The 12,104-nt window shown below is 38.0% G+C and overlaps 1 protein-coding gene across 3 annotated transcripts in view; it reads right to left on the bottom strand.

Annotated features, from left to right (window-relative positions):
* Nucleotides 1-816: 816 nt before the first annotated feature.
* The window catches only part of TMEM39A (transmembrane protein 39A), a 34,619-nt gene continuing 23,331 nt past the window's right edge, over nt 817-12,104 (bottom strand). For all 3 annotated transcript variants that reach the window (XM_004373660.3, XM_023728850.1, XM_023728851.1), the window contains 4 exons: nt 9,093-9,441; nt 8,163-8,350; nt 6,086-6,206; nt 817-3,025 (listed from right to left, as the gene is read on the bottom strand). In XM_004373660.3, the coding sequence (XP_004373717.1) occupies nt 2,792-3,025; nt 6,086-6,206; nt 8,163-8,350; nt 9,093-9,441 (892 nt within the window). In that variant the 3' untranslated portion in view covers nt 817-2,791. The remainder of the gene's footprint in view (nt 3,026-6,085; nt 6,207-8,162; nt 8,351-9,092; nt 9,442-12,104) is intronic.

Here is a 12,104-nt window from a genome sequence, read left to right as displayed (position 1 = left end):
TTTCGTCCTCATTTTTGAAGAGCAGTTCTGCCAGGTATAGTATTCTTGGCTGACAGTTCTTTTCTTTCAGCACTTTAAATACGTCATTCCACTGCCTTCTGGCCTTCAAGGTTTCTGAGGAGAAATCAGCACATAATCTTATTGGGAATCCTTTGTATGTGTCAATTCACATACACTGTCAAGAACTAGGTCACAAAGCATTACCGGTTTTGTTGTCAGAATTTTATGGTTCCCAAAAATTTCTCCCAATCTATAGGTTGTCTCTTCACTCTGATACAGTCCTTTATTGCACAAAAGTTCTTAATTTCGATGAAGTCCAATTTATCTATTTTGTCTTTTACAGGTCATGCTGCTTTCAGGATTCTCCATTTTTTAAGAGGTTGATTATATGTGTCTTGGTGTGGATCTCTCTGGGTCTATCTTACTTGGAGTTCATTGAGCTTCTCTGTTATATAGATTCACGTCCTTCATCCGATTTGGAAAGTTTTCTGTTGTTATTTCTTCAAATATCCTTTCTATTACTTTTTCTCTTTCATCTCCTTCTGGGATTCCCATGATGCATATGTTAGTTCACCTGATGGTCTCCGACATTTCCATTAGGCTATGCTCAGCAGTCTTGAGTCTTTTCTCTTGTTGCTCTTCAGAAACCATAATTTCAATTACCTTATCCTCTAGTTTGCTGATTCCTTCTTCTGAGTCCTTCCAGTGAGTTTTTAATTATCATGTCAGTTCCAGTATTTCTGTTTGGTTTCTTTTAATAGTGCCCATCTCTTGATTTTTATTCTTTGTTCTGCATTGTTTTCCTGATTTTAGTTCTTTGTGCCTTCCTTTAGTTCGAGCTTGTTTAATATCATTGTATTATATTCTTCCAATCTGTTCATATCCAGGTTTCCACAGAAATAATTTCTCTGTCTTGTTTCTTTGAATGAGCCATCATTTCCAGTTTCTCTGTGTACCTTGTGATTTATTTGTTGTTGTTGTTGTTGAATCTGGGACATTAGAATGTTACAATGTATTAACTTTCACAATTCCCTCATACACACAATGCTACTGAAAGCACTAATTTCTGCAAGAAACTTTTAGGCAGGCACAGCTAAAACTTTTAGACTTTGCTCACTGCAGTGAGCTATCTGGGCTATTTTTCAATGCTAGAGCCAGCTGCATTTCTAGCCCTTTCTATTTCTTTGTCCTGATTTATTTTCTCTTTACTGTACTTAATCACTACTACCAGGATGCATTACATTATATATAAATTTATATATTCTGCAACCCTTGCCCCCAACAGTGTAAGCTCTATGAGGGCAGGGCCTTTGCACTTATTCACTGCTGTATCCCAATGCCTAATATAATGCCTGGTGCTCAACAGATACTCGTTGAAAGGTTGAATAAACTGAGACTGAATATCAAGTAATGAAACTTAAAAAAAAAAAAGTTACATATCAAAGTATTTAAGGAAACAATGGTTAATTTGAACACAGAAGTGGTCACCTTGGGTAGCTACACATATACCTATTCCTTACAATGCTACAATTACTGAAAACCTGTTAGGAACTCCTCTGCAAGAACTGTCTTCAGAGCCAGTTTATGAAATATGATTGGTTTTTTACTTCATAAGTCATATTTTGTTTCACCAAAAACTTCTCATAGTTTAAAAAACCAAATTTAGCAAAGAAAACATGTGGGAATATATTTCAGGCTCTTAAGATAAGCCCTCAAAAGTTTAGATGACTAGTGGTAACATTAATGGACTAACTATATTACCCGCCAAGAACAGTGACTTAAAAGGGTTAATGCTCATAAACATGAAAGTTCTGGGGTGTGAAATTACACACACACACACACATTTTGGATACAGGCCAAATTCTCTAAGAACAACGAGATAACTTATATTTAATTTCCCCTCACATCTCCAAACATAATAGGTGGGCTGCTGCTAGACTGAATCCATGATTGTTTAGCTGAGGATTCACCCATTCTTCTAGCTACTTGGTATCTTCAACTTGCCTACACTCCAGCCCACATGGCGTTTGCACTCATCATCTCCCACTGACTTAGACATACACCATCTCACTCATGAGTGTGAAACACTCTAAAGACTGTCTTGAAAAGTATTATTTCGAATGGCTAACCTTAAAAGGAAAATCTTTGAAGGCAAACAAGATGAAAGAATAGGGAAAGTGACAGCAATATCCTGAGCCTCAAGATAGTAGCTTATTTAAAAGTGTATTTAAGTGTCATAGGATAGAACAGACCAACTGAGTCCCTGTCTCAGAAATGCTTCCTCTTGGTAGGCAACAAGGAGAACCCCACCCAGGACTTGAATCCACTTTTTCCCTAGGTATGCCAACACTGTTAGCCAGCTGAAGAGAAAGCAAATGGGTGTTGGCAGGCAGAGCTCCACTGATCGCCCTTTTTGTCACAAGGAAGCCAGCTAAGAACTAAACATAAAGAGAAGGATTGGAAGAAAAGCAGACACACCAAAGGTACTGTGTCAAATAATACACAAGATGTATCCATAAATGAATGAGTTATTCTAGAGCCATACAAACAAATCAATCTCTTTACTGGAGAGGCATACCTCTCATATGTATATTATTCAAATATACTAACACATGAAAGATCACATCACCTTGTTTATGGATACATTTAATATCCCTTACCCTTCCCACCTTTCAAAACGTAACAATATACAAAATATAAAATATCTTAAATATTTATAAAAATCGCAAGAAAAAAATAGAACGTATGAAAATATTTTTATCTGAGTTCTCCCTCATTGCTGAGCGGCAGCTTAATTTGCCTTGAGTTCATAACTGTTGAGTGGGTAGGAATATGCCCTGCCTAATACTATTCTGTCCCGAAGGAGCTTAAATAAAACATAGTAGTTGCAGAAGAGAATCAGAGCCATGGAAAGCGTGTGGTTCCACTTCTCGGACCGCAGCAAGGAATAGAGCTGGTAGAAGACGACACTGCCCTCAATAAGGATAAGCAGATTTAACAGCCTTAATGGACGATGAAATAGGAACTGTAAGGAAGTTAAAAAGCAAAACATTATTTTACACAAGAGTAAAGACTGTAGTTATTTTCACAGTTATTTCTCAAAAAAATAATTTCATATGTACAGGTTGCTATACGCAATAACAAACAGATCTCTTATTGGATATCAATTCTGCTTCTTGCTAATGAAACCCAAACTTTTTCCTCTTTGTTCAAGGAATAATGAAATAATTTTATTTTTATTATAAAGAAAATAATTTTATTTCCCTGAGACATGGAAATGCACTATAAAAATTTTTAAAAGATTATATCTTGTATTTGAGAAAACAAAAGTATCTTAAACTGCCTGAGACAGGGGTCTCATAAAGGACCAGACAGGAAATATTTTAGGCTTTGCAGGTCAAGAGGCAAACACTGAAGATATTATATAGGTACTTATATAACCACTTAAAAACATAAAATCCATTCCTAGCTTGTGGGTTGTACAAAAAACAGGCAGCAGACATAGATTAGAAAGTATGGGGGAGGGGCATCACAAATTGCAATATCAATACAATAATTTCTTCTTTTTCCTTTTTCTTCTGTTTACCCACCATGGTCACTGACTCAGATCCTCTACACCATATACTCTGCTGTTCTGGGGGGTATTTTTTTCTGGATATTGAGAAGTTGGGTGCACAAAGACAGGATAATGAAGAAAGAAGGAAAAATGAGTCAGAATTAGAGTTAGGCTCAAAATAGAGATTAACTATGTTCACTCGCACCAAATTCTTCACTCCAAAGGAGTTAAATCCTCGATTACTAATAAAAAGGTTATTAGGAATTGAAAGATATAGGTCATAAGCTGCAAAGGAACACTAACAATTCACCATAACCAGACTATCCTAAATTTAGATAAAGACACACTGTAATGATGGTAGTATATCAGACATAAAAAAACTAATTTATGTGGAACTTAGACCTCAGGGCTAAAACCTAAGGATGAAGCCAAATAATCATGGCAGCTCTGAAAGGTGTCTAGGTTTCCCAGACTCCTTCTTCAGGAAGAAGAAAAGGTTTAACCTGGGTTTTATTACATGATATCCAGTAACATTGTATATAAAAATAGGCTCAGAACTAATATTCTAAAAGAACTCAGGAAGACAATTTCAGATTCCATGACAAGATCTATAATTAAGCTACATACTGAAAGGTGAGGACAGGCTTTAAATTCCAACAGCTATAAGTAATAGGTATATTTTAATTGGGTATTCTCAAACTTTAAGGAGCCGTGGTGGTACAGTGGTTAAAGCACTCGGCTGCCAACTGAAGTCAGCAGTTTGAACCTACCCTCCACTCCGTGGGAGAAAGATGTTGCAATCTGATTCTGTAAAGATTTACAGCCTTGGAAACCCTATAGGGTAGTTCTAGTCTGTCCTACAGGGTCACTATGAGTTGGAATCAATTAGACAGCAGTGGGTTTGGTTCTCAAACCTCAGTGTGCCTAAGAATCATCTCCAAATTTGCAAATGCTGCAAATTCCTGGAATCCTGCAGAGGTTCTGATTCAGAAGTCTTGGGTAGGGGCCTGGTTTTTAGAGTGGGCTAGGTGATCTGTATGCAGGTGGCCCAAGGAGCACACTTCGAAAAGCACTGATTTAAGTACTTGGTCATGCAAAATCAGTAATAAGTTAACTTTCCTAATCCTTCTTCTAAGGGCTCCACCTAATTCTTCAGCTATCCAAAGTTAGCGAGAGAAATACTTATTTTGCAAGTAATACAATAAGGAAATATGTGGCTACTGTAGGTTTCAAGGCATCAGCAATGGCCAACAGAAGTCATTAATGGCCTATGGAATTCAGCTGGCTGAATTAAATATTTTATGTAGAAATCTAACATTTATGTACTGTGACTCAAATCCACTCCTCCATCTTAAGGCAATCCCAAAGGAGTCTAGAAGGAGATGTCATAGTTTCCTCATTCAAGGGCCTTTCACTCTCCATGTTGTTCTCAACTCAAACCCCTCCCTCCATGCTATTTACAAGCATCCTGACCTGATACAAGTTCTCCAGTAGCTATTTGAAAGGTCCCCTAGTAACAAACTCCTACAGAACCAGAAGTCCATGTACTCTCACAAGTAACTGGGACAGCATTTTAGATACACTGGAAGGGAGAGAGGGAGAGGGGGGAAGGAAGAAAGAAAAGCAGAGAGAAAGGAAAGGAGGAAGAAAAAGAGGGACCCAAGTATCTCAGTAAAAGATCACCAGTTCTTTAGAATATGATCTCCATCCAAGGCAACACACTGCACTATGGGCTCCTTTACTAAGAACAGCCCCCTACATGTACCCCCTTCTCCCCACCCCTACTTGTTACTGCTCCTTGTAAGTAAATACTTCTGCCTCCTAAAGCCAGAATTTCTAGCAAACTAAAAGGTCAATAGAACAGAACCCAACGTGTAAATTCAAATGGGACAGAGGCTGGGTTTAGTAGCTGTCTGTTGCTATTTTCCATTTTAATTTTTAGGACTTTTTTCCTTTTAATCCAGGAAAAAGTAAAAGTTAGGTCATAGACCATAGCATTTGTCTGACTTCCAAATAGGGAAGTCAAAGTACTTTCACAAGAGAATACATATGAAAAATATTTTTTAAAAAAGCTATCATATCACTATATTAAATATTGCTTAAGGAAACACAAATACATCATAAAAAAACCACTAAAACTATTATAAAAAAAAATTATACAATAAAAAAGGAAAGTCTAAATAAGTGCCTACTTGTTTCAAGTAATATTAGACTCAACAAATTCCAATGTAACTAGAGAAGCCAGTCAAGCTTTGAAGCTGCAATAATGGCATATGATCTTCAAACTGCCTTTCAGAAGTCATTTCCAAAGGATAGGGGCTATTGTTAGAGGAGTAGTAATAATTACCTTGTGTTAATTTCCTAACATACTACACACTGTGCTAGGTGCTTACATATGTTTCTAATCCTCACAATACCCATTTTACAGATGAGGAGACAGAGGCTTATAGCAGTAGTCAAAATATTGCATAGCGACCTCCTAACATTTAACCCTAAGCTTACATTTGAAAATAAATAAGTGGTACTTGCATAAAAGCGGGCATGGGATACATCTGAAGGCACTGCCACGTTGTAAGGCCCCATAGCTCTGTATAAACATCGGCTGTGTCGCACCAGCACCCCTTGAGGCCATATTGTATTTTCTGACCAACTGAGGAAGAAAGCAATGCAATGTTAGCATGTTGGCAATTTCAGGTAAGATACTGTCTGGTAAGGTTGGCTATACTTCTGTGTGAGAGTAAGTATTCAAGGCTTTGTCGGCCTGAATTCTGAAAATACAGTAATTCCATGGTCAAACTGGAAGGAGACAGAAAAGATTTGTTATTATAACTTCGTTACTATATAGTAGAGAGAGAGTGCAAAGTGATATAGTTAACTCAGTGTCAAAGGACTTAATTAAAAGGTTTAGAAGAATGAGCGGAAATAAAAGTATAAATAAGGCATATATGAGCCAGAAAATAGAGTGTAAGTAGGTGGACTGTTATCTCAATCCCAAGTGAGCAGAGTCTATTGGTGCAAAAGCTAGAGGGACAAACAAGAAAAGAAAGCTGATGGCAGTTAAGAGTCGTGAAGAAATTAACATACTGTCAGACTCGCATGACATTTACTGCAGGAATTACATCCCAATCAGACACAGAAAATCAGGTTTTCACTTATCAAATATTTCAAATACCTCATGTACGTGAGACGCTATACAGTAGAACACAGAGACACACAAGGTACTGACACAGACTTTTTTTTCTTTTTACCGCCTTCTTGGTTTATTTTTATAGAGGTGTCTCTATTGAAAGGAAGTTAAGGAAGGAGCAGCTTCATTCTTTCCAGCACCAATGTAATGGAGTTGGGCTGGGGGTCTTCAGGTAAAGCTTTTTTAAAAACCTAAGTTAATTCACCTCTTCCTCATTTTGGAAAAGTTAGTTTCCTAAGGTAAGAACTGGGACAGCATTTTAGATGTGTTAAAAAATAAAATAAAGTTCTAGTACCCTATAGCTTTCCCAGTTCAGAAAATGTTCCGCCAGCCTTGCTCACACTTACCAGCATCAAAGTGGAGATACACCTCATGGCCATGTGCCATCAGTAGCCTGAAGATGCACAGTACTAGTACTGTGGATTGTACTTTCAATTTTTATTGAAATCTGTCCTTTGCCCACAGTCGGGTTTCTTTTCAGCCTGGCCCAATCTCTTTCAGTTCCTGGGTTTGAAGGCCTGTGCTAATCTGTATCAGACATCAAGGCAGATAATTGAAGGGAGAACTCTGAGGGGGAGAGGGTAAGGGAAGATCACCTCAATCTGTCCCACTTAATTAGGAAAGAACTTCTAGTTGATGAAATTTGTGAAATGTTCAAATTACAAAAAGAAGGAAGACGAAGATGGTCCTGGTCAGAGAAAAAGGTATGATGAAGGGCTCAGAAGTGAGAAAAGAAACAAAAGGCTCTAAAGTGAAATGTTTGGGATCAGAGGGACCATGCAGAGAAATGACTGATGTGGGACACAGTCAGAGGAATACTGAGAGAGAAGAACTCCCAGTCAGGGACAGTTTTCACTTAAATATGGGAAATGCAGGGAAACATTCAGTTGACAGATTAGCAAAAAAAGAAGAGAGAAAAAAAAAAAAAACAACAAAAAGTGCAGGCAAGGAAAATTACTAGAACAAAGCTGCATTATTAGAAAGACAAGATAAGCAAAGCAAATTTCAGCTGTCCAAGGGTGAAATGATTAGCTAGCAACTATTAAGCTGTGGCAATGAAGATGAGAAGGTGAATCTTAAAGGTCTTAAAAAGAATTAAAAATATACCATGACTCTTTGAATTTGAGCAGAGTTAGAACTGAAAGAAAACTCCAAGATTACAGCTTGGGAGTCAAATTACACACTCTAGAGTGCCTGGGCAGTTGAAACATAAGGGGGATTTAAGGAAGGGTTGGGGATGGTGGTGGAAATGACTTAATGTCCGCTGTGTTCAGTTTAGAGCGATGGCAAGCATCCACGTGGACAAAAACTAACAATTAAATGTTCAAAGCCAAGGTCAAGAATGACATACAAAGCAAATAAACATGATCAGCAGCATGTAGAAAAGTGTTACATGGTTTTACCCTCTAGCCTACTCACATGTGCTGGGGAGCATTGCTGTAGGACCCATGTTCCAGCTTCTGCCACTTGCCAAGGTGAGCAGCTGATTTATGTAGCAAATCACAGTATTTGGATGGCAGCAGTTGCGTGGTGAGCATGACAAAAGCATTGATCCACACCATAATGAGGTGTTCACATGACCAGCGCATGTCATAGTACTGGGTACTCTGGAAGAGATCAGAAGAGAGAGAAATGATCCACGCACTGGCAAACAGAGGAGGCAAGGATGGGTGTGTGTAGACAAATGCCACACTGAGTCACACATGCATTGGTTGTCCTGCTGTCCGTGCAGAAAGTTCAAGAGCAGAGTCCTCCAAAATCCTTCAACCTGACTTTCTGGCTGTATAAGTTAGGACTGGGAGGGAGAGGCGATTATATTTTAAGTGCTTCCTTCCTGGAAGAAGTGAGTGCTCTTTGTGAATGACCACTCCAGCTGCAGAAGTGCTTCTCAATGGATGAAGGAAGGGCACTAAAATGTCCCAAAAGACTTTGGGCCCAAGTGACATCCAGAACCATTTTTCTTTTCTATTGAAGTAAACTGAAGTTTAAATAAAGGTTAGTTTAAGTTCAAGGAAACTCCTGATAACCATGTTATGATCAACCAAAACAGGTTGAATTTTATTGAAACCTTGGTCCTCTTAAGCCACTATGTACTGATTCTATAAGTACAATTTTCATTCTCCCTGGGTGGTAACAAGTAACTTAAAAAAAAAAGAGGGGACCATCACATATATGGAAATACCTATCCGCCAACCAGGAGCGGTATTAGTGCATTCCAGATGCAGCCGAACTCCACCATCCAGGCTGCCAAAGGGGAGACAGAGAAAAGGGGGATTAAGTAAGAAATACCCAGTTGATGTAATTCACACACAAATCCAGGAGGCACATAAAAGCAAGATAACCACTTACCTTCACAAAACACAGGGGAAGAAATGCAACATAGTAGGCACTGAAGAGGGAGTTGAAGAGCACTTCCTTGATTCTGTGGTTGAAATCTGCTTTCAGACATTCTACTTCATTGCGAATGAGGTCAGGAGATAGGGGGCAGCTGTGGGTGGGGATGGGCGTGGCATTATTAAACTGTTCTTTTAGAGACTCCAGCAATAAGGAGAGGAAGTCTTTGGATTTAGCCAAGCCACCCACAGTTGAGGCACTTTCCTCTACCGCCTGGTGCTGAACCATGTAGTTATAGTCTGTGAGAAGAAGATGAGCTCTACCATCTTGGTGGAAACAACAGAGAGGAACATAAACACCAAACCTGTAGAACAAGGTGGATATGAAAATGAGACCACGGCTGCTGCCTAGATCAAAGCTTACAACTATGTCAATAAAATAGTCATGATTCTCCAGAGTAACTCAAGGAGGCCTTTGCTTACAGTAAATTCATTATGTGGGAATCTCCTTAGCTAATTTCTCTCTACAAAAGGAAAATACATTCAGTGAAGAATAGGGAACTATAGAAAATCACAACGACAAAATATAAATCACCTAGAAATAACCGTTTTTATAATTGAGTACATCTTCTAATGTGTAAAAATAGATATTACACTTTTTTTCTTCCACATTTGGCCTCATACAGTATAAACTATATCCTGCTGTTTTAATTATATGTACATATTACATATATGCATTTTATCATGTCACTGAATATTTTTCTGTAATAATTTTTAAAGATGCTATAATATTCTCATATAGATATACCGTAATTTGGCCCTTTCACTCTTGCTGCATGCTTAGGCTGTTTATTACCACATAACAATGTGATAAGCATTTTCCTACACACCCATCTGTGTACATCTGTTAATTTTTGCACGGCTTGTCCCTCACCTCAAATGTCGCATCTTAGGGAAGTGCCCCCCTCTGCCCCACATCACCTACCCACTTCTAGTGAGGGGCTCCCCAACCTCCTCACTACATCACCCACTCCACTCCTGTGGGCACTCCTAATCACCCTTTCGCGGTTATTTTTCTCCACAGAACTTGTCATTAAAATGTTTTATTTTTTAATTTTTTTGTATTGTTTTTATCTATTTCCTCCCACTACAGTCTAAACTCTATGAAGGCAGAGATTTCAGTCTGCCGAGCTGTAGCCCTCGTGCCTAGAATAGTGGCTGGGATATATTAAACACTCAATAAATATTTGATGAATTAGTAAAAAAAAATTCTAAAAGTAGAATGAATTAATTTCTGGAAGTAGAATTACTTGGTTAAAGGACGACTGTTTTTGAGACTTTTGATAATGTCTTATAGTTATTCCAATCTTTGGTGCCTTAAAATTTTTTAAAATACTTTCCCAAGTTCTCATTAAGGAAATTCCACATTGTTACCTAGGTATTGCAAATAAAATGGCTGTGTCACTGACAAATTCAAATATTAAAAAAAAAGCAAATAAAAATATTTTATCTAGTTATACATTTTATAACAAAATTAACAAATGACACTTGTTCAGTTTTCTATAGAAGGAGAAAGGATGAGCTTGTTACTAAAAGGATGGTTAGCAGTAGCTCAGAGATCCACTCTGACTGAATGTGCCTTAGAGAGTAGGATGGGATGAAGTATGGGTAGAAGTTTCAGGCAGAAGGACTCAAAGGCCAGAGAAGGTTGTAAGAAGTTCAATATTGCTAAACCATAAACTGTATTTATAGGGGTGGGGGTAAGAGGCTGAGGAGGGTGGGAGATCACAATGATGGCCCCAATTCTATACTTTTCTTTGTATTCTTACCCGTTTCATGTAACTAACTGCAAAGCCCTCATGCTATGTGTGATATGACCTGCAGCGTGCCCCGCCCTGTTACTGAACTCAACCATGTAACTTGTTTTGGCCAACAGAACGTCAGCAGACATGCTGCAATCAGAAGCTTGAAACAGGCTTGCACATTGGGGCTTGCTCTCTTGTTGCTCTGCCATTTTCATGTGAGCATTTCCAAGCTGGCCTATTAGAAGATGAGAATGCATGGAGCAGAGCTGAGTTGTTCTAGCTGCCTAAACTGAGTCAGTTGATCCTCAATTTGTGACTGAGCCCAGCTAAAATCAGAGGAGCCTCTTGACTTTCAGCTGATCCCAGACACATGCACAGTAAACACATTTTGTGGTATGTTACGATGGGATTTGTGGTTGTTTACTGTATCATTTGGTGGCAATCGATAAACAATACAGGGTAGAATGTGAGAAACTGGAAAGGCAGCATCAAAGGCTTGGGTCACGAAGGGCTTTGTTAAGTAAAGGAAATGATCCATTAAAGGATTTTAAGGAGGGTCAGTAATATGATTAAACTTCCATTCTGAAAATTATTCTAGTTACAATGGAAAATAGAATGGAGTGGGCAAGAATGGATTACCAAAAGAGAATCAATCTGACAGTAACTGGTACTGGTAGTAGAGATTATAGACAGCAGTAGGCAGATTCTAAATATATTTAGGAGATACAACTGTTAAACTTGGGGCTAATGTGCCCTAAACTGAGAAGCTATTTGAGAACTAGGAGGAAAAAAACCCAGCAGAAAAGAACTTCTTAGGCTCGCTCTTTTCTAATTTAGGAATAGAAGAAAAAGAAAGATGTAGTTGTTGCTATGATCTAGTTTTTAAATTGAAGTCTAAATAAAAGTTAGATTATAGAACTTTTCAAAAAGTAAAGAAGGCAAATATATTTGAACCAAAAATTTGTTTAAGTCATATCTTATTTCATTGTTTTATGGGGTGTGAAGAGCCTCTAGAATAAGTAACCTTCTTCATATACCTAAATTAAAATAAAAAAATTTGCTAGCCCTTTGGCTTCTTAAATACTGCTAAAATACTCTCTTGATTAATCCATGACTAGCCTTCCAATGGATTCAATCATCTATTGCCTGGTAAAGGGAATAATTAAATCATCATTTGTTTTCACCTCAAACAGTTAAAATACTAATCTAGAAATACAGAAACA

Source organism: Trichechus manatus, unplaced genomic scaffold (genome assembly GCF_000243295.1).
Source record: "Trichechus manatus latirostris isolate Lorelei unplaced genomic scaffold, TriManLat1.0 scaffold00026, whole genome shotgun sequence".
Taxonomy (NCBI): domain Eukaryota; kingdom Metazoa; phylum Chordata; class Mammalia; order Sirenia; family Trichechidae; genus Trichechus; species Trichechus manatus.
This window is presented reverse-complemented; position numbering and strand designations above follow the sequence as displayed.